Consider the following 22,971-nt stretch of genomic DNA (forward strand, 5'->3'; position numbering starts at 1 on the left):
TGTTCTTTGATGTTCTTAGTACGTTCATACGCAAATATTGGTGTTTTAGAAAACAAACCTTGGAAATCGTCCTCCAGGGCCAGTAACGGCCAGTTCTTCATGATTGTTTTTTTGATAAGGTGACTTCTTGTCGAAAATTTTGACACAAAAACTTGTCTTTGTTCATCTGGTTTAGGAAGTGACCTTAGTAAATGTTGTCTTTGTAGTTTGTCTGCACGTTCTGCAGCGGATTCCAGGATGGATTGAGGGTAACCCCTTCTTTTGAATTTCATCAAAGTTTCATTCTTGTGTTTGATATACAAATCTTGTGTTGATGCTATTCTTTTGATCCTTAGTAATTGAGAGAATGGTAGATGATTTTTTAGTGAGGATTGGTGGAAACTGTTAAAGTGTAATAGATTGTTTCTGTCAGTTTTTTTGGAGAATACACTGGTCACTAGGTCACTGTTCACATTTGTAATTAAAACATCCAAGAATGATATTTGCTCTTTGCTGATATTATATGTGAATTGAATTCTTGTGTTGATGGTATTGAGTTCTTGCAAAGCTCCAATTAGAGTATTTTCCGGTCCTTTCCATAGTACGAATATATCATCGATATAACGCTTGTACAGAATTAGATTTTCTTGCCATATCTCCTGATTCAAAATGTGGTCCAGTTCAAACCTGTGCATAAACGTGTTAGCGTAGGTGGGCGCCGCACAATTGCCCATGGAAGTACCAGAGCATTGGACAAAAAATGTGTCTCTCCAGGTAAAGTAGCTATGGAACAAAGTAAAGTGAATTAATTCCATTAGGAAAATTTTGAGATCTTCATTTTTGTCTTCATTCACCAAAAAACTCTCCACTGCTGTCATTCCTAGGTCATGCGGGATTGATGTATATAGGGATTTGACATCCACCGTAGCCATGATCATGTCTGATGTAAATGATGTTTTGTGTTCATCCAATATATTCAAAAAGTGGGTGGTATCTTTAATATACGTTGATGATTTTTGGACAATGTTTTGGAGGTGTTTGTCGATGTACTTGCCCACTGGTTCGTGAATAGACCCGATTGTTGATACTATTGGTCGCAGTGGTGGTTTGGTAGGATGTTTGTGTATCTTTGGAGTCATATATATATAAGGAACTGTAGGATCCTTTTTCAACAGATACTCTCTTTCTTTAGAACCGATGGTACCATTTTCCATGGCTTTGTCGATGATCGTAGTTAGTATTCTCAAGAATTCTTTGGTTGGATCCATGCTCAAGGTCATGTATGTATTGGTGTCTTGAACGTGGATGTTAACTTGTTCCTCATAGTAACTAGTATCCATAATGATTAGTGCTCCACCTTTGTCTGCTTGCCTTATGGTTATTTGATTGCTGTTAGCAAGATTTTGTAATACGTTTTTCTCCTTCTGAGATAAGTTTGTCCTTTTGGGTTTGGGTTTTTTGAAAATCTCTTCAATGTCTTTTGATACCACCCTTTCAAAGGCGTCCAGTACTTTGTGGCTAATGGGTGCCACGAATTTAGATGAACAAATGCCAGCATCCACTTCTACCTCTGCTTTTTTAGAGAAAGGCCCTGCCCCTACAATAGAACCAGGAGGGGGAAAAAAACAGGCAACCACAGAAACAGTGGCCCAACACACTCGGAGTCAGAAAACCTTGTAATCAACATTTCGCATCATCACATTACTAACGAGGAACTAACAACGTTGCAAAAAGGATCATCGTATGTACCCACATACCATTCTAATTTGCTAGAAACAAAAGTTTGCTTATACAAATTCTTAAGATCCCTCAGATTGCGCCATTTCTTTGCAAACATTATTGAACCATCTACCACGCAAGACAAAAAAGAAAATACACTCATGGGATTGAGACCCAAAAGTAAATTCGTGGCACCCATTAGCCACAAAGTACTGGACGCCTTTGAAAGGGTGGTATCAGAAGACATTGAAGAGATTTTCAAAAAACCCAAACCCAAAAGGACAAACTTATCTCAGAAGGAGAAAAACGTATTACAAAATCTTGCTAACAACAATCAAATAACCATAAGGCAAGCAGACAAAGGTGGAGCACTAATCATTATGGATACTAGTTACTATGAGGAACAAGTTAACATCCACGTTCAAGACACCAATACATACATGACCTTGAGCATGGATCCAACCAAAGAATTCTTGAGAATACTAACTACGATCATCGACAAAGCCATGGAAAATGGTACCATCGGTTCTAAAGAAAGAGAGTATCTGTTGAAAAAGGATCCTACAGTTCCTTATATATATATGACTCCAAAGATACACAAACATCCTACCAAACCACCACTGCGACCAATAGTATCAACAATCGGGTCTATTCACGAACCAGTGGGCAAGTACATCGACAAACACCTCCAAAACATTGTCCAAAAATCATCAACGTATATTAAAGATACCACCCACTTTTTGAATATATTGGATGAACACAAAACATCATTTACATCAGACATGATCATGGCTACGGTGGATGTCAAATCCCTATATACATCAATCCCGCATGACCTAGGAATGACAGCAGTGGAGAGTTTTTTGGTGAATGAAGACAAAAATGAAGATCTCAAAATTTTCCTAATGGAATTAATTCACTTTACTTTGTTCCATAGCTACTTTACCTGGAGAGACACATTTTTTGTCCAATGCTCTGGTACTTCCATGGGCAATTGTGCGGCGCCCACCTACGCTAACACGTTTATGCACAGGTTTGAACTGGAACACATTTTGAATCAGGAGATATGGCAAGAAAATCTAATTCTGTACAAGCGTTATATCGATGATATATTCGTACTATGGAAAGGACCGGAAAATACTCTAATTGGAGCTTTGCAAGAACTCAATACCATCAACACAAGAATTCAATTCACATATAATATCAGCAAAGAGCAAATATCATTCTTGGATGTTTTAATTACAAATGTGAACAGTGACCTAGTGACCAGTGTATTCTCCAAAAAAACTGACAGAAACAATCTATTACACTTTAACACTTTCCACCAATCCTCACTAAAAAATCATCTACCATTCTCTCAATTACTAAGGATCAAAAGAATAGCATCAACACAAGATTTGTATATCAAACACAAGAATGAAACTATGATGAAATTCAAAAGAAGGGGTTACCCTCAATCCATCCTGGAATCCGCTGCAGAACGTGCAGACAAACTACAAAGACAACATTTACTAAGGTCACTTCCTAAACCAGATGAACAAAGACAAGTTTTTGTGTCAAAATTTTCGACAAGAAGTCACCTTATCAAAAAAACAATCATGAAGAACTGGCCGTTACTGGCCCTGGAGGACGATTTCAAAGGTTTGTTTTCTAAAACACCAATATTTGCGTATGAACGTACTAAGAACATCAAAGAACTGATCAAAACTCCCAAAGAACTGATCACCTCGAAATATACTGGAACACTTCCGTGTCATAATTGTGGAAATTGTTCAGCAATTATCAGAGGTAACACCATCAATCACCCTACCAAAGGTACACCAGTGAACTTGAAAGTATCAGGTACTAGTGACACAAGTAACGTCATATACTTGTTAAGATGCCCTTGCGGACTCTCTTATGTGGGTAAGACTCAGAGAAAAGTAAAAACTAGACTTATTGAACATAAGAGTAACATTAGGTTGAAAAACCTGAAGTCAACTATTGCCACACATTTCGCAGAAGCATGTCACAATGTATCACAGCTAAAATACTGTATTTTGGAAGTGGTGAACATATTACCAGGAAGAGACAATCACACAAACCTATTGAAACGGGAAATTTTTGGGATGAACTTCCTATGTACATTACAGCCCAAGGGGCTCAATGAACGATTAGATCTTAGTTGTTATTTGTAAACCTTCAGGTTATCATTATGAACTATATATGCTTGCATAGGATATGTATTACTGTATATGAATGAGTTGTTTTCATTCGATCAAATAGGCTGTGTTGCCTATGCTGGTTTTTGACACATAGTACCTGGGCCATGTTTGCAGCTTACATTAGATGCCCCCATCTTGAACATTCACCTATCCATTAGTCACTCACACCATTAGTGTTACCTACATTATATTTCAAGTATTTCAACCATTCGCGTAATTAATTTTTTTATTAATTTTCATTTTTGTTTTTATGTTTAATTAGTTTGCGCGTTGTATCAGTTTTACACACACACAACACGTGTACGCATTGGGAACACTGAAGTAATTTCGAGTCATACATGTATCTAAACAACAGGGTACGAGTAAATCCACTTCATGCCGATAGTCCGTTTTCAGTGTCTAAGTGACCACCATGTGACCGGTTTACGTTCACCGCGTACATAAACACAGACCATAGAGCGAACACAGCTAGAGCGCCACACGCGGACCTGCGGTAAAGAAACGATAAGATAAATTCAACTACACGGGTAAGCCACTTTGGAAGGCAAACATACAGTGTACTTTATGTAACGCGTTTTCGTTCAAGTTCGGCATATTGTCCAAACAATCGGATATTTATGAATATTTTTGATTCACAGAGTCACGTGTGATGTGCCAGTATATATTTGAGCTATGAGAGTACACAGGAGATATTGAAGGTCAGTGTTGTGTATATGTACATGATAGGTGAGCACAAAGGGGTATAAGGTGCGCACAACTATGGTGACAGCATGAGAAAGGCATATACGATGGGGAGGCAGATAATTTTAATGTGAAAAAAACATGCTTATGTTTCTGTCATTAAGGATATATATTATTGTTTGTAGATTGAAAGTCCCCTGAGGAAGAGCTCAGCTCGAAATGCATCGGGCATAACATTGTGAAAACCACACAAATGTAAATTGACGAAAAAAACTCATGATCTAAATGAGAATGAAATAAATACGAAAGTGATTCAACCATTAACGAACTTTATTGATTACATGAAGACAAAGAGATTTTGAATGCGAGTGTGGAGTGAATCTTGTGATCAAGAAACACACATCTACATAACAACCTGACTTGAAATAATTACAGTAGGGGATAAAGAAGGTGGTGGTCTCTGTACCGGAACTGATTCCAGTGTAGTTACATGAGGACCAATTTGGACAGGAAAACCTGTCTCACTGGGAAAATGCTTATAATAGTGGCACCCTGACGGCACGTTTTATGGAATCCAAAAATTCTTATGTTTTCGAACCTTTTATGGATTTTATCTTTCCTGTCCTGGCGAGGAAATTGTTTGTGCAATGGAGGTTCGGTACACTCCGCACCAAAGTATTTACCTGCAAATGGTCCATAGGGGGTGACAAACTTTGCCCATGCTGTAAAGCCCAGGACGAAGATGACCTACATATAATGTTTGTATGCCATGCTTACCAGAGACCCAGGAAGCGCTGGTTAGCACCGCTCTGCCGGAACCTGGGGTTCAGGAATTACTCACAGGCTTACAGGGTCATGAAAACTAATACTCTGGGCCATATTGTGTTTGCTGTTTCAAAATTCTTATTGGCAGCGTGGATAATTAGGAAGCAAATGTCCCCCTGAACTGGTACTACCTTGCACCCCCTCCCCGCTGGTCCAGTAGAGACTTTTTATATGTAAAAATACTGTTTTAAATGTATGTATTGTATTTTACTGTATCTTTTATGGCCTATATGGCCGAAATAAAGAATTTTTGGAATTGGTTCCAGGACTAATGACTTCAAGCCTTTCCAAGTGCTTGTCTGAACTATGTTTAAATAATTGTTATGTTTGTGGCTGGTCCTCACATGTGCGTGGATGCACGGGATTTTGCATGTATGTGTGCATTTGTGGGGTTGTTTTTGTGTGTGACGTGTGTTATCTGTGTGTAAATGAGGGCCTCTTTTATTTGTTTGTTTATCTATAAACTCATGTGCTAAAGCTTAAGTATGTGTGCCATTTGAGTATGTGTCCCCGTTGGTCTGCATGGGTGCATCGGTATGCTCCTTTGTGTGCACGTGTGTGTTATTAGTGTATGTGTGGGCATGCATGTGCGTCACGTGTGTGAACATAGATTGGAACGGCTTTTTCTGGAAAAAGGTGATTTGGATTCTTTTGGAATATAGTTTTCAATCACATATCCTGACTAGACATGGTGACAATGAAACATGGCATCTGTGGTTGAGAAACACAGGAAAGAGATAATCCGGCAAATCACATTTTAATTGTATGTACTTAATGTGTGTACCTCTGCATATGTATCAATGTGAGAAACTGGTGTGGATTTCCTTTTTGAGTTGTTTTCGTACAAATATATAAACATCCTGGATATGAAAAGCGCCTAATGTATGCATTATTTAGTTTTTGACGCTCTCCATGAAGGTGTTTAATACTTTGGACGTGTGTATATGTGCTGCCGCTGCTATGTTTGTGTATGTAGTGCGTACGTGAGATATACTTGGGTGTGTGCGTGTACGTGGCATACATAGCAGTGTGTGTGTGTTCACCTTTGCTGCGTGTAGCTATTGTTCGGCGAAAGTGCGCAAGTGTGAAAATTATGCTGAGAAATTTGCGCATGCATGGAGTAAAATATTTATAATCTGGGTGTAGCTACGTGTCTGAGGCATTCCCAGGTGCCTCTTTGCGTGCGTGTGCACGCTTGTGTGAACAATGTTGAAATAATGGTCATGTCTGTGTGTGATCTCAGTGCGTTTGTGTGCGCGCATTTGTGCACGTGTTTTTGTGTCCTTTCAAGATCATATTTGTGTGCGAGAGATGCTTGTCCTTGATTTTGGGGAGTGAATTCTCCCAGTATTGCACTGTGCTGTTTATGGAAAAACTGCATATTTGTAAGAATCGCCGAAAGGCCCTGCCCTTTCAGCCTCCTCCTGGCCTGGGGCATTGTTCCTGCACACGGTGTGCAGCACCAGAGGCATAATTGCTCAGGGCAGGCCTCCGCACGCTGCCACAGCCCCTACCCCGACAGAACTAAACCCAGCTCAATCAGTGTCCCGCCCTCCAGCAACACTAAATTAACCCCTCCCCTGCTGGTGACGAAACCGCTCCGTCATCAGCCGCGGTCGCGCTGTGCTGATGACGGAGGGGTTCCGTCATGGCCCGTTCGGCACGCCTGCGCGGCACGGATTCCGCGCCTGCGCTGGACGTTCTATTGAGCGGGTGGGGCCGTGACGGAACCGTTCCGTCATGAGCACAGCGCAACCGCGGCTGGTGACGGAGCGGTTCCGTCACCAGCATGGGCGCGCCGTGCGGCGCCCCCTTAGCGCTGCGGCGGAATAGCCTCCGCAGCGAAGGGGTTAAGGCCCCAAGGCAAACTTGCATCATGGATATGGTTAAAGTCTTTCTATTATTTGCTCTCACAGCCATAACACACTTCATCTGGGACTCAGGAGAGGAACAGCACCGTCTGCAGTGAGTCGGTGAGGTCAAATCAAATTAAATCAAAAGTCCTTTATTCGGTATTCATGATATAGAAACACCATAAAAGTACATATAAAATTTACATAACAACAATGATTAAAAAATTTCCACATTGACAAACGGTATCAATAAGTAAAGTGCTAAAATGCAATCTAGACAATAGTACACAGGCAAAATAAATAAAGTTAAAAAGAATGAATTTTCATACTATCAATACAATATATATCCTAACCTAGGTTTGATCTATGCCTCACACAAAATTTCAAAAATTGGGCAGTGTTTTTTGCGAGGTTATGATCTTCCAGAAATTGCAGCACAAGATAGGCAGGACAACATCTTGGTAAACCCAAGGATTTTAATAGTGGAATTAGCCATCTCTTCCTCGGCTCTTTGTAAAACGTACAGAATAAAACTGCGTGAATCGTTGATTTAAAACTTCATCGCAGGGCAGGCTATCAGATTAATTGACCAGTCGTTAGTTTTCGGGAAAGAGATCAATCGGTGAAATATGTTCAGCCTATAACGAGTTAACAACTATTTTTCATAACCACTCAATTCAAAAGTTAAATATGGCTGCATATTTAGAGTGGTTTGGATTGTTAACATATGTGGGACGGTGGTTTTAGCTGCTTCAGATGTCAATCGTAGGTTTTCCAGGTGAGTCAAACACAATTTTTTAAACCCTTTTTTAGGAACCTCTGAGATTGATGAGGGAGTATAATAATACCTTGTCAATCCTAAATCGTTCAGAAAGTGTTTGATGTAAGCTAACCAGCCAATCCTGTAACCATTTTCCAGGGAGAGGCAATCTCGTAATAGTCCTTGGCTAAAAGTGTTTTTTGTGGACGACCAGATACGGTGCCACAACAGGATTGGTTGAAGTTTGATTACATCAGTGATGTACGGGACGCCCAGTTCCAGGTGGCAGCAATATGTTGAAGTGCTTTTGGGTACAGCAAGGAGGTATCTCAGTAAGTTGTTCTCTGCCTATTCCACTTTACTGTAACCCCATACCCCAGGTCCATAAGTCGCTATGGTTAGACATTTTGCCTGTTAAATGCTAATCAGTTCCACTGGGGGTCTCTTTCCTAACCTTTGGGCAAACTTGACTAATGCTAGTGTAGCCCTAATGAAAAGTAATTTTCTGACCTCAATAGCCTGCCTCCATGAGCATTTATCATCTATTAATATGCCCAGATAAGGGTACGTTTTAGTATTCTCTAGTTTAATGTTTTCGATAAAAATATCCCCCGATTTCTTAGATTTGGGCCCTATAGACATAACAAAAGTTGTCTTAATGTTTATTCTGATGTCTAACTCTGCCATGAAACTATGGTATCTCATCAGGGAGCGTTGAAGTTCTAGCGGGGTTCGAGCTAGAATCACGGCGTCATCGGCGTAGAGTAGGGCAGGAATTGGGCGTTTATTGATTAAAGGTAGGTCCTGACCCCCCTTTAACATAGCACACTCCAAACCCTTGGTATATAGAGTGAACAGGAAGGGGGCCAGGACACAGCCCTGCCTTACCCCCCTCTCTAATCCAAATGAGGTAGTGAGTTTGCCGTTTTTACAGAGTTTTTACCGAGTCGGTGAGGTAATTAGATTTACTTTGCTCGTCTTATGGCATTGTGGCAGACGCCTACTGTAAACCGGGCCCTGCTGAATAAGTGCCGGTGCTAAGCACCGGCACAAATTAAGCACTAGTGACTTGGGTACCTTGATGTAATTTATTGGGATGTAAGTGTTTAGGACTATTGGCACAGTGCTTTTAGGAAGAGAAACAACTATTTTTTTTTATATAATTTTTTTATTAGAAATAAAGCACAGCTTCATCAGTACAATATCACAGCAAAGTTCAACTTGTGAACGCCACCTTGCCACATCACACATGTATATCTTTTTTGCGAGAATTTGGAGATTTTACTGTCACAATGTCCTCTCATAGAAAGGTCCAGGCCCTCCGATAGGTGCTGTGCAGTATCAATAGATAACAAACAATTAAACGTTTGACAGAACCCTGTTTTGGTTGTCCCTCATCTCCATATCCACTGTTGGAGAAGTACAAATTTGCCCTATGTATGTTTTCCACCCACCCCACGTTCTATCCCACTTCTTAGAGCAGCCCCGCTGCATGTAAACCACTTTTTCTGCAATCATGCATCGATCCATTTCCGCCACCCATCACACTGTTAATGGCCGTATGTCGGATCCCCAGTGTATTGTTATTGCACGCTTCACCAGTAAGTATCCCAGTGCCACCCATTGTTGCTCTCAGTCTGTCAAGTCGGTGGCCTCCCAGATATTCAGAATCCCCATTTGCAGTGACAGCTGAAGGGGTTTACTCAGTGTGTCTCATCTTATTAGTGGCACCGTCCCACAGAGGACGTTTGACGGGACATTCCCATAGGACGTGATCAAAGGTACTGTCTTGCCCACATCCTCTAAGGCATATCGCGTATTTTCAGTTTCCTATTTTGGCCATGAGCACCCCGGAGAGGTAGGACCTGTGGAGTATTTTCAGTTGTATGAGGCGAAAACGGTGATTTATTGCAGTTTCCCACTGGGATATTAGTGTAGTTTGCCAGTCTTGGTCGTCCAGGGGCCCCAAGTCTATTTGCCAGCTTTCACGGAGAGCTTGGAATGAGGCAGGCACATTATTACCAAATTTGCGATATGTACAGGAGACAGCCCCCTTCGAGAACGGTTCGGAGAGCAGACAGTCCTCCAAGGGCGAGGATTCCGGCAAGGAGAACAAGTACGGAACACATGTAAGAAGAGCGTGAATGATCTGCAGGTATCGGGAAAACCTCACCTGGTGCTAGTTCGTATTTGGTCTGTAGGTCTTTAAATGTGAGGAGCTTTCCCCTACAGATCCGGTCCCCTATGTTGGCTAAAGTGAAACAACTATTAATTTCCAAAATAAAATTTTGTTTTTAACATGTGAATCTGTTTTCACACTGTTGTAACATAATGCCATACTTAACCCCCAGTGCATTTAGTTATGACCTGTGCTTTAATATTAATTTGAAACAATGATTATTGAACATACAAGAATCTATTGTGCCTTGGTAAGATAACATGCTTCCTCCGGTTCCAGGGCCTGGCAGAGGTGGTCCAGTACATGACTGGAGCAGTGGTACAGGATTTGGATGGATTACCTCCAGATGAGGTGGACAGTTCCTTGGAGGCGGGGAACTTGATCCAAAAGCTTCAGAACCCAGATGAGAAGCACCAGTCAATAAAAGACTTCTTCAAGCACCCTTTCTTCTGGAGCCGTGAGAGGTGAGAAAAGACGTGTGTAACACAAGTAATAGGGAGGGGAGACTGTTCAATAACTTCTTTATATTGCCTATTTATGTTTACGTTACTCAATTACACGTATACAATGTGTAACACAGAAAAGTATACTGATTTACCCAGACTCCCATGCCCAGGTAATTTTGCTGTTACGGCACATCTCCTCCCACAGGGAATGTGTACCCTTGTTTCTCTGTTTCTGATACCTCAGCCACTTGGGCGGGTTTCTTGGTTGCCCCTAATGTGCAGAGGTACAGGCTCACACCCTGAACCGTTGTATGCACGTTTATGCATTACATCATTGACTTTCCAACACTCTTGTCATTACTCTTGCAAAAGTGTGACTCAGTCTTGCTATTGTTGGTGTCCAGAGAGGACCTTTTGTAAAGAAATTACTAACACAAAGCTGCAAACTTGCTAAACTGTAATATTTACTCACAATAGGTTCCAACTATGTTCACTGCTGCAACCATTAGACTATCATATGTAGGAACAGCTCACTCATCTCAGAGATTCTAACAGGATAAACTCTCATACTCGTTTCAGAAATTGCAGGTAGCTTACTCTCTTAACTGGTATTGGGTAGGGCTGTTCATACCTGTTATGGCACTAGATACATTTTTGTAGATCCTGATTATTCGGCTACCTGTAGGTCATGAAATCTCCTGTTTATGTAAGCTTATGCTGAAATATCTTACACAGTAGACAGTTGTGAGGGAAAGGTACGCTAAATAATTAATTCTCATGAGCACATAGTGAAAATGGGTCTTGTGATGAAAATATTGCAAAAGTCCCAATTTTCGAGCACACATGCACCCTTATGTGGCCCATCTTAAATCTGTAGTTCTCACAAGTATTATGCACGGTACTTCAGAAAAAAGCTATGCATGTTTGTCCACCTCTGGTAAAGATACATCTTGTTGCATTTCTTCTTCCTCGCTAAGGCTGGGTCATCTCTACATATCCCAGTGGTAGACTAAAGGTTGCACACACATTCTCTGAGGCTGCGGTGATGGCTTCTTCTTCCTGAGTCTACTAAGGATCCACGTGATATTGGGTTGTGCTTTGATTTCCATGCCAAGAAAATACGTAGATGAGCACTAGGTTTTAGCTAGGTCTCAATCCCTAATCTGGAGGTAGCTTCTACCTACCATATCTTTCAAACCAGGGGCTCGATTAGGATTGCGGTGATTCCGCATCCTCCGGGCCGGCGGAAGCCACCGCCGGCCCGGAGGATGCGGATTCACCGCTGCGGTGAATGAACAGACCCCCCGCCACATTAGGATGGCTGGGGGGTCATCAGCTGACGGGAAGACCGTCCGCCGCTTTTCCGCCGCGGTCGCCTTCCGACCGTGGCGGAAAAGCTCTAATATGGTGGCGGTGTCTATCAGACACCGCCAGTCATATTAGGATATGCTTCAGGACATGCCTTTCCGCGGTGCCAATGCCGCCACGGAAAGGCATACGGTCTTTTCTTTCGGGGCCCGTTGCGGGCCCCCAGGGGGAAGGGGGGGTCGAGGGGTGCACATGGGGGGGTACCTATGGTACCCCCCTGCATTTGCATGCACAATGCGGCAGGCACCGCGCGGTGCCTGCTGCTTTGTGCATGCAAATGCACAGCATGCATATTTAACTTTGCGGCGGGTGCTGCTTCAAGCAGCACCCGCCGCAAGGTTAAAGATACGGGATGTGACCGCCAGGGTGGCGGTCACATCCTAATTGCACCGGAGGGACCGCTGCTGCCCCTGAGGACGGTCCCTCCACCTCGGGGGTGGCGGGCGGACGCAGGTCCGTCCGCCATCCTAATAGGCGCCCAGGTTAGGTAGTCCAAAGAATGGTGACTCGCATGCAGTAATCCACTTATTGCCCACAAGCAAAAGTATCCTGTTCTGGGTTTCACTAAGTCCTCTCTAGCTCCTGTGTTCAGCACCTCTTGAAGATGGCCTGGGTATCAGGATGGACGCAGGGGATGTACCTGTTGGTGGCTCAGATCTGTCGGGGATTTACCGATCATATACTAACCTATACCTCCCCTACTCTCCTGCCCTGATGATTTTTGCAAGCAAACAGCAGGGGAATGATGTGGGGGAAAATATGGGAGGCGTCCGAGGAGCGAATCATTGCAGCTTCCCCTTCAGTTTGGTCGAGCACAGGATAGTGGCTCCTTTACTGGTTCAAATAATCATAAGTTGGCATTCTGGGTCACCCTCTGAAGTACTGCAAGGCAAAGGTCATAAGGGAACAATGGTTTCAGACATGTCGCAACCGACAAAGCACAGGAAAAATAAATTACCAGCTTTAGAAAAAGAAAGCTATAGTGATGGCGAGTCAGCAAGGAGGATCTAACTTTTGACCCTGGAGTCTGATAAACCAGTTTCTGATCTGGAAGTCAGAACGCAGCATAGAGGGGAGAAGCTGAAGCTTATGGAATGCCTGAACACGAAAAATGAAGGAAAACCACAAAGATGTGAAGTTGGAGTGGTAGGTCCAAACATGGCCAGAAGTGTCTTTAAGTTTTCTTACAGTGTTTCTACTTTTCTAGTCCTGAAGCTCTTATGGCAATGCAAAAAAGACACTGTTCTTTCCTGTGGGCAAAGCCACATTTACAGTTTTTGACCCTGCAAAGCAATCTTCATCTCCCCATAATGTCCTGTCTCTAGGGAGACAATCTGATGCATATGGGCCCTCCAAGTATCCCCCACACCAGAAATGTTGACCCTTTTCTGGAAGGCCCTGACCAGTGTTACGAGGACATCTGTGGTAAGGCCTGCCCCTTAACTGAGGAACATAAACACAATCAGCAGGTTCTCACAATCTTTTGAAGATATTGCACCCTGTCCAGACCATATGATAATTGAATAGACTGTGTTGTTAAAATGGAGTTAAGGATGGACGTCACATCATACGCTTTGTATTCATCTCCAACTACAGGAGTGGGAGGATGACTATTGGACTCGGACAGAGCTGTTTTTGCCTGGGTGCATGCATTGCGGGGTATGCCCTGTAATGAGACTTCAAGGTGAGTCGTAGTGTTGAGGAACCAACCTATAGGAAAATCTTTACGAGACCAACAAACTTGGGACTAAAAGTAAAGGGGCGGTTCAATGACAAAATATCACCTCTGTAAATATTGAGCTACAAAAATATACAGTGTCATAAATATTGATGTAAAAAATATTGTCACCTTATAATTATAATGGCAAGTACAAAATTATCGGAACAAAATATTGTTGTCACTAATATAGTAGTATACAATATAGTTTTTTTAAAATATATATACATTTAAATAGTAAATATTACATATATTTAATAATAGTAACATAATAAAATATTTGTAATATTTATTGAAGCAAAAAAAACATTAAACTGATGTAAAAAAAGTTCAACATTTGTATTGACTATATATATATATATATATATATATATATATATATATATATATATATATATATATATATATATAGTTAAAACATATTAATCCCAGAATTCAAATTTCTATTATAATTTAATAACTTTTTTAATATTTTAAAAATCTGAACACTAAATATATATATACATATACAAATACCCAATAATGTAATTATTGTAAAAAATCAAGCCCTTTACGCCCCCTAATTAAATCCCCGCACCGTGGCAATATTCGCACCGCAGAGAAGGGGTTAGTTACTAATAAAAAAAAAAGCAAACAACATAAAAAAATTACTACTTACTCAAATAATTATACACATACAAATATTAAAAAATAAAAATATTATAATTTTAAATAAACAAAAACATACGACTATAAATTGTAACAATATTTAATAAACTGTAATATCTTACATTTAATACATATACTATTTTCACTACAATTTATATAAAAGTGCACAAAATATTAAACTAAAGAGGAATACAATTTACTAATCCCACTTCACGCAATTGAACAGTAGGAAAACTATTACATTACACGGGGGTAAAATGTTCTATTCCCACTTCAGTCAGTGCAACAGTAGGGAAAGTGTTGGAAAGCGAAGGGGTACAATTTACTATTTCCACTCCAATCACTGCAACAGTAGGGAAAGAGTTGAATTGTGAAGGGGTAAAATGTTCTATTCCCTCTGCGGTCAATGCAACATTAGAATCAAACTAAGTACATAACACATAGCTAAAAATCTTTACTAAAATAATATCATTTAAACATGTTACATAATCAAATATTAGTTAAAATATTCATAAAAATATTTATTCATTAAATAATTATAGTTAATTACCACCCCACCATTTATCCATAAAAACGAAAACAACCCACATCCATTATATAAATTAACAAATTATTTCTATCATTTTCATAACTACAACTCAAGTAACCAATTATTATTAATAATTAACTAATATTTAATTACAATATTCAAATAACTTACCACCATCTACTCCTACAAATTCAACAACTCACAGCTAATATTCAATTTAAATAATATTGTATTTACATATTTAACATATTTATTTATCATTTCTATAAATACTATAAATTAACTTATTTATTAATTAGTATGATTAATTTCCTACACACCCTTTACATATACAAAAACAACACACAAAAACTATAAAAATATTTAATATATTTCAAAATGTACATAATTATTATTCAAATAACTAATAATTTAAAATGTAATTTACAAAAATACACTAAATGATTCTAATTTAATAACGTCATACCTTATATCCCTACAAAACACAAAATTTACATTTAAACCTCAATTAAAAAATAAATAAATATATAATTAACAAAATTATCTATTAAATATTTAATATTAATTAAAAGTAATTAATTACAAATAATTTACTTCCCACCTCATACCCCTACAAAACGCACAACCCAAACCATTTAAAAAAACAATTATACAATTCACATGATTAATCAATTAAATAATTATTAAACAAGTGATAATTAATTTACTTCCCACTCTATTCCCCTACAAAACACATAACCCGCACCTTAAACTACATTAAAATAATTTTAAAATTAACATTTATCATTTAAAAAATTAAATGTTATTCAATTTTAAATAATTATTTAGAATTATTTTTACCTCCCTCCCTTTCTATATTCTTTCTGACTACCTTAGAGGGTCATTCTGATATGGACAGAAACTTTGCAGAAACCACTCTCTCTCTCAGACCTCCCCAGTACTTATGGGGGTCCCCCACGGATCCGCCCTTTCTCCTATCCTCTTTAACCTTTTTTTTGGAACCTCTTGCTAACTCACTTACCTCCGTGAACATTCTGTTCCACATGTATGCCGACGACACACAACTCTATTTGAAAATGTCATCCCCGGATAACATCATCTCACTAAATTCTATCCTCACGTCGACTCAAAATTGGTTAATGGAGAACCATCTCCTGCTGAACACTTCCAAAACAGAGTTCTTGCTCATCTCCCTGCCGAACCACACCACCAAGATCGATCTCTGGATGTCTCACCTCACTGCTCTCAACTGCACTCCCATCATCATAGACTCAGCCAAATCGCTTGGAGTCACAGTGGACAAGCACCTGAGTATGGAGACTCATGTCAGCAATTTTTGTAAGGGAGCGAACCACTTGACGAGGACACTCAGAAATATCAAACCCTTCCTGCCACAAAAGGATTTCAAGCAGGTGGTACAAGCGCTTGTCTTACCAAGGTTAGACTATGGCAGTGCACCTCTCTGTGGCCTTCCTAAATACGCCTTGGCTCCACTTAGGGCCTCACTGAACTCTGCAGCAAGACTGACTACAGGCTCCGAACGAAATGAGCACATATCCCCAGTCCTTAAATCTCTCAAATGGCTACCCTTTGAAGCACGAATCCAGCTAAAGATGGCAATCCTGGCGCACAAAGCCCTTCACTACAATACTCCCACGTATCTGGCGCAAAAACTTGAATTATCCTGTGGGGAGAGGGCATCTAGAAGCGCCTCTACTCTCCTCCTGAAAGCAATCATCCTTAGCAAAAAGAGAACTTGTCACCGAGCCTTCTCTGGTGCGGCCCCTAAAATATGGAACTCTCTTCCTCCGGATGTACGCAGACTCTCCTCGACGACGGCTTTCAAACTGGAAGCCAAAAGATTCTTAATGAGCAAATTCTTACATAAAGGGGTGGAGGCACTCATAAGGCGTTTGTTTCTTGGTTTCTATCTCCATGGCACAACTAACAGTCACGGATCGTCTCTTCTTCATAATATCATACCCTATACGAGTACCATTGTTTACTGTTTAGTATTTTTTTCACAATTGTTGTTCATTTCATTTTGTCTTCTCTTCCAACTTATTGTAAAGCGCTCTGATATCCTTCGAGATCTTTTCGCGCTATATATAACTTTATAAATAAATAAATGAAGCCACATTTTGTCTCCAACATTGTACGGAGCAGTAGGTTAATGATGCCTGTCAAAGAAACATTGGTACCTTGCCATGGCATGTAGGAGATGCTGATAATGAAGGAATAGTGGTTGTAGACAGTGCTTGAGGCAAAATGTGTGGAACCCGTATTGCAGAATATAAATGAACTCCCCAAGGAGCTAGTCAAGGAATTTCTGTATGTAAATTCCATTAGAGCTAACCACTTTTCCCAGTCCTTTTGATGATTTATGAGGAATCATCAGCAATATTTTTCAGTGGTTTGATTTAACCTTTCTATCTAGCCATCAATGAGAATGATAAGTTGTGGATTTTAAGGGGTCCACGCCATTGAAAGGGAGTCAGGGACCAACCGCTGAAATTGCAGTGGTCCCGCCATTGGCATTAGGATGCACCCGCCACACTGGTGGGCACATCCTGGGCCTTTTACATTGCGGGTGGATCTGCTGGCTGCAGACCCACTCGCAACGTAAAAGTACTATGCACAGCATTGCCATGCTGTACATGGCAGGCACCACGTGGTGCCTGCCACGTAGTAGATGGCAATGAGCGGGGGTAGCATAGGTACCCCCCATGTGCACCTCCCACCCCGCAACACCCTGGGGGCCCGCAACAGGCCCCCAACAGCAAAAACCGCATGCCTTTCCATGGCGGCAACTGCTCTCCGACTGCATCGTAATATGGATGGCAGTGTCTTGCAGATACTGCCACCATATAATTTCCCTTTTCCGCCCGGTCGACGAGTCGACCGGCAGAATAGCGGCGGATGGTCTTTCTGTCCGCTGCGGACCCCACAGCCATACTAATATGGTGGGGGGTCTTTCAGGTATTGATGGCAGGTGATTTGCCCCCGCTGGGCGAGCGGTGACTACCACCAATCCAGCAGGGGCGATCTGCCGGCCATCGTAATAGGCCCCTAAGTGTTTTCCTACTCTTTTTTCAAAAACTCTGTACCTTGTGGAAAAGTAAATTTTGCCATGTTCTGTGTCCCTACGCGTCCTCCATCATATGTTATGTGTGCATGATTAATATGCATATGTATTCCCCATGTTCGATTAAAGACGCAATTACAGTTGTGTCCATCTCTAGTATGTCAGTTTCCAGTTCTCGTGAATACTACGAATGTCAGGCCTATGTAAAGTTACGTTGCCACGTTTCTCAGTGTGCACGTTATTCCATTGTAAAGTCCCCGTTTCTAGGCCTCAAAAGGGCCCGGACACCAGATTCAGCTCCTGTCTCCTGAAGCCTTCACTGAGGAGCGATACAGCCCCCACCTGTATCCCTGACCCTTCACTTACTTCCTGCCTCACAGTGCCCGGTTCAGCCTGGCTCTGCCTCTGAGTCTGCCAAGAGTATGTTATGATTCTAGTTATCAGTCCAGCCCTCCTTCTCTGCATTCCTAAGCTACTGAACCGCATCAATAGTTTCCGTCATTGTCTAGCCTTTACGTCTCCATGTAAGAGAAATACTGCATTTAATGGTCATTTAATATTCTTCATCACGCACTACATGTAGAATAATGCATGCACCATTCTTAGAGTCTGTTAGCCTTTACCCCGATAACTTTTGGATTCTATCAACATGTTCTCTAAACATCAGATACTAGATATTGCTTAGGTACATGTCGCCCTGACTCTCCAGACTTCAGTCTCTGCTCCTAGCACAGAGTTCGTAGCCCCCAGCTTCTTCTAGTAACACGTCATTGCCAGTTTGCGCGCACCATTAGGTCAGAGGTCCCGGCTCCTTAGGTAGCCCCCTCCATGTTTCCGCCCCATTTATGACATATTCTGTTACGTTTGCATCACATGTCTATGTATACGCCTCTGTTACACCTACTTTCACCCTTATCTTTCGCAACTGCTATTGACCACACCCACTGCTCCGCCTATCATATGTATTGTAATGCAACTGTTTTAGTATATATGATCGTGTATTGTTATTAAATGCTAGCGCGCTCATCCCAGATCCAGCCCCGGCAGCTGCCGGGCTCTGCCATCCTATTCCTATGCAGGTTGTCCTGTTCCTGTCCTTTATGCTGTAATAAACCTGCAAAACTCCTATTACCTCGAATCTTGACTCTTATTTATTGAGCTATCTGTTATTGCTATGCCTAGACAAAAATAGATCCGGTATTATTTATTTATATACCACAACCTTTTGCCATAAAACTTAATTTCTGGGAGATCACTAATATTAATATTGTCCAAATATGTTTTGCAGATTCAGGGCCTGTGGCAATCTTTTTAAAAATCAAGTGGTCTTGTTTTATGAAATAATCCATCTTGACTAACAATGGGTGATATCCCTGAGACGTTGGCAATTCAACAGTGTAATCCATAGAAATCATGATCAGTGACTTTGAAGGCAGTTAGTAAAGACCCTGGAGGTTTCTTTTTCTTGTCTTGGCCTGTGCACAAATGGAGAAAAATTATTACATAGACCCTCATTATGGTGTCGGTTGGAAACTAAACGGCCGACTCCTTGTCTGATTCAGTTCCGACCAACTCGCGGCCGACTATTCTGACCAATTATGATGCTTCCGACCACCGTTTGGAAGTAAACCCATTGACTTCAATGGGAGGCTGTGTTCCGACCGGCAACACAGACTCCTACGGGGAAAATGGGTGTCTGCAGAAAACTTTGCACCCTGTGGCAGGCACCCATGTTGCCTGCCACACTGTCCATGGTTTTACAGGGGGGTCCCTTGGGTTGCCCCGCGACCCCAAACCAGAGGACTCTGGGGGAGGAGCCGCGCCAGCGACCAAGATGGCCGCTTGTGCATCGGCTCCACCGGCCGCCACATCCTGATCGACTATCCGGCGCAATATCCTGAACCCCGCCCCTACCGACGGGAGGGGTACCATTACCTGAGCAGCCAGGTGAAATTCTGGCTCGTTTGGCTGTTTTGGTGACTGAACATCCTCGACGGAAGGATTTGGGACTGTGGTCTCGGGGTCCGGGACCCCTGGTTCGGAGCCATCCGGGGTGTAGTGCAACAACATCGGCCTCCGGGACCGGAAGTGACCGGTCGGATCTTACTTTGTCACCTCCGGGTGGTGGCCGAGACGTCTCGGGCCTCTCTATCCTGCTCAGAGGTCACCCATCGCAGGACCCGCCTACACTCGACTGAGGAGTGGTGGGTTTCTCCTGCTTTTGCGGTCGAGATGGCGTCGAGAGATCTTGAAAAGCCTCCACCGAGATCTCTGAAATCCGCCTGGCAGGTCCAGTCGAATCGTATTGACAAGTACGCCGTTTCCAAGGGGTCCCCAGTGGATGCGAAACGAACCCCGTCTGGGGGTGCGGATGGGGATCGGGACGGTGATGACCCCACCATGAAAAACTTAATGGCTGCTATCACTGGGGTTCAATCTTCCTTGGGCAAGATGGACACAAAACTGGACACTGTCACTATTGAGGTGGGTCTCATCAGGGCTGACCTCACCAAAACTACTGAGAAGGTCAAGAACCTTGAGCTCAAGACGGGGAGTCTCCTCTAGGATGTTTCGGAGCTCCAGAAGGAAGTGCGTGATCTTCAGGCGGCCCAACTCAAATTCGATGGGAAGCTCGATGAGTATGAGGGTCGGGTGCGCCGCAACAACGTCCGTATCCTGGGGGTTCCAGAGCGGTCCGAGGGGGTGACCCCAGACCTATTTGTTGAGGATCTCATCCTAAATCATCTCAAGCCTAAGGGCCTCAGCAATTTCTTCACCGTGGAGAGGGCACACAGGATCCCCGGCGGCCGCCCGAAGGTTGGGGCGCCTCCGCGTCCCATCATTGCACGGGTCCTGAATTTTCGGGACCGGGACGCTATCCTGCAAACGGCGTGGTCCACGGGCCCGTTGGCCTACGAGAATGCTTCGTTGCTATTTTTACCGGACTTCACTCAGTCGGTTCAGAGATAACGGCAAGGGTTTCTGTCTATCAAACGGCGACTGAGGGACCGTGACATCAAGTACTCTATGATGTATCCGGCTCGTTTGAGGATTGAACGCGACGCAAAAACTTGTTTTTTTGACACTCCTGAGGTGGCTGCGGACGGGCTGGATCGAATTGAGGGGTCGGAGCCGGGGGCTCGGGCCCGGTCGGACAGTGAGGAACAGTGACTTGTTTTGGACTGTATCGATGGCGCAGAGGGGTCTGGTAGGGGTTGTCCTATTTTTCCCCTCCCCCTCTGGACTATTTTTTGTTAATGACTCTTTCTTGTGCCTTTACCGGATGGGGGGGCAGTGGTTGGTTTGGGGTGGTGGGGGCGAATGGCCTGTCGTAAGGTCCTCCTCTGTTTTTCTACCTTTAGATATTTGTAGTTAGTTGGGGGCGACAGGCACACTGCGAGTTGGGGATGTGCATTTGTTGCATGCAGGGGTGCAGGGTGGGGGTTTGGGGGCCTGGGTGTGAGGTTTTTTGCGTTTTGATTTGTTTGTTTTGTCTGACCAGGGATTGCTATGGATCTCCTGTTTTTTTAAATGATGTATGGCTTCCGTTAGACAGGGCCTGGGGTTCTCCGTCCTCAGCTGGAATGTGAATGGTTTGGGTGACAAGATAAAGCGAACCATGGTGAGTCAGCTCATTAGACAACACATGCCAGACGTTGTATTGTTGCAAGAGACGCATCTCATGGGAAGGCGATATATGGCGTTGCATAGAGGCGGTTACAAACTTGTTGCCCATGCTGGCTTCACATCTGGCTCTAGGGGTGTGGGCATCTTAGTGAGGAACTCCTTTCCCTTTACAGTCCGCTTGACCTGGTCTGACAATCGCGGCCGTTATGTAGCTATATCGGGTCTTTGGGAGGGTAGGACTGTCACACTTGTGTCTATCTATGTCCCCCCGGCGCTGCAGGTTGATACGTTTCGTGATTTGGGCCGGATGATTCTGACTCTGCCCGTCGGAACCACGGTGCTGGGCGGGGATTTTAACGCAGTCATGGACGGGGAGCTGGATAGGCTCCCCGCCCGTGTGTTGTTGCCCTCTCGTAGGTGGTTGCCCGACTTTATTTCTACGTCGGGGCTGGTAGATTGTTGGCATCTCAGACACCCGAGCGCTATTGAGTACACTCACGCCTCAGCGGCGCATCACTCCCTTTCAAGGATTGATCACATTTTATTGCCAGCGGCACAGGCGGCCATTGTTCGGGACGTAGCTCACTTGGCGCGGGGGGTCTCCGACCACTCGCCGATTTGGCTTCGGCTGTGTATGGGACAGGGTGATGTTGGAAGGATAGCCCCAATAAATGTGTGGCGTTTGAAAGACCCTGTGGTAAAAAAGGAGCTGGTGCGGATTACAGATAGTTATTAAGCATGGGCGTAAAATCCGCTCCGCTCGCGGATTTTTCGGATTTTCGGCAAATCCGCAATCCGCGAACGCTCACGAATTTGTCGAAAATCCGTGAATCCGCTCGCGGCGGATTTTTTGCTTGGTTGCGGCGCGCGGCGTGGTGCACGGCGTTCACTTTCCGTCATTTTAGCGTTTGCCGAGTTGTTTTTCTTTGCGAGTGACGCGCCATTTTAGATCTTGCTGCGTGTTCCCGCGGGAGTTTGTCGCCCGCGAATACGTACTCGCGGCTTGCCACCTTGCACAGCACACCTCGCGAGAGTTCGCAATTGCGAACATGTAGTTGCGGCGGAAAGGAACAATCTCGCACTTGCGAAATAGAGATTTTGCAATTTCGCACAAGAAAATCACCAGCAAACAGGATAAACCTTCAGAAAATTATGATTTTTATCAGAATCACTCCTCAGGTTGACATTTGCATGGCCTTTTTTTTTGCAAGGAGTCCATTTTGGGGGGGGGGGGAGGAAGGAAGTGCCCCACAGTCTCCAACTTCCTGTTCCTGTCCAGCAGGCTCCTCCCAGTGCTTTGTCCATCTCCTGGTCACTTTCATTTGGATCTGGAGCTGGAAGGATTACTTTT

General features: G+C 43.0%; 1 protein-coding gene across 1 annotated transcript in view; it reads left to right on the top strand.

Moving 5' to 3' along the window:
• The window catches only part of LOC144754985 (2-5A-dependent ribonuclease-like), a 343,653-nt gene that overhangs the window by 225,620 nt on the left and 95,062 nt on the right, over positions 1–22,971 (top strand). Inside the window, exon 4 of the mRNA XM_078643378.1 lies at positions 10,480–10,664. Within this exon, the coding sequence (XP_078499504.1) occupies positions 10,480–10,664 (185 nt within the window). The remainder of the gene's footprint in view (positions 1–10,479; positions 10,665–22,971) is intronic.

This window comes from Lissotriton helveticus, chromosome 1_1, assembly GCF_964261635.1.
Source record: "Lissotriton helveticus chromosome 1_1, aLisHel1.1, whole genome shotgun sequence".
Classification (NCBI taxonomy): Eukaryota; Metazoa; Chordata; class Amphibia; order Caudata; family Salamandridae; genus Lissotriton; species Lissotriton helveticus.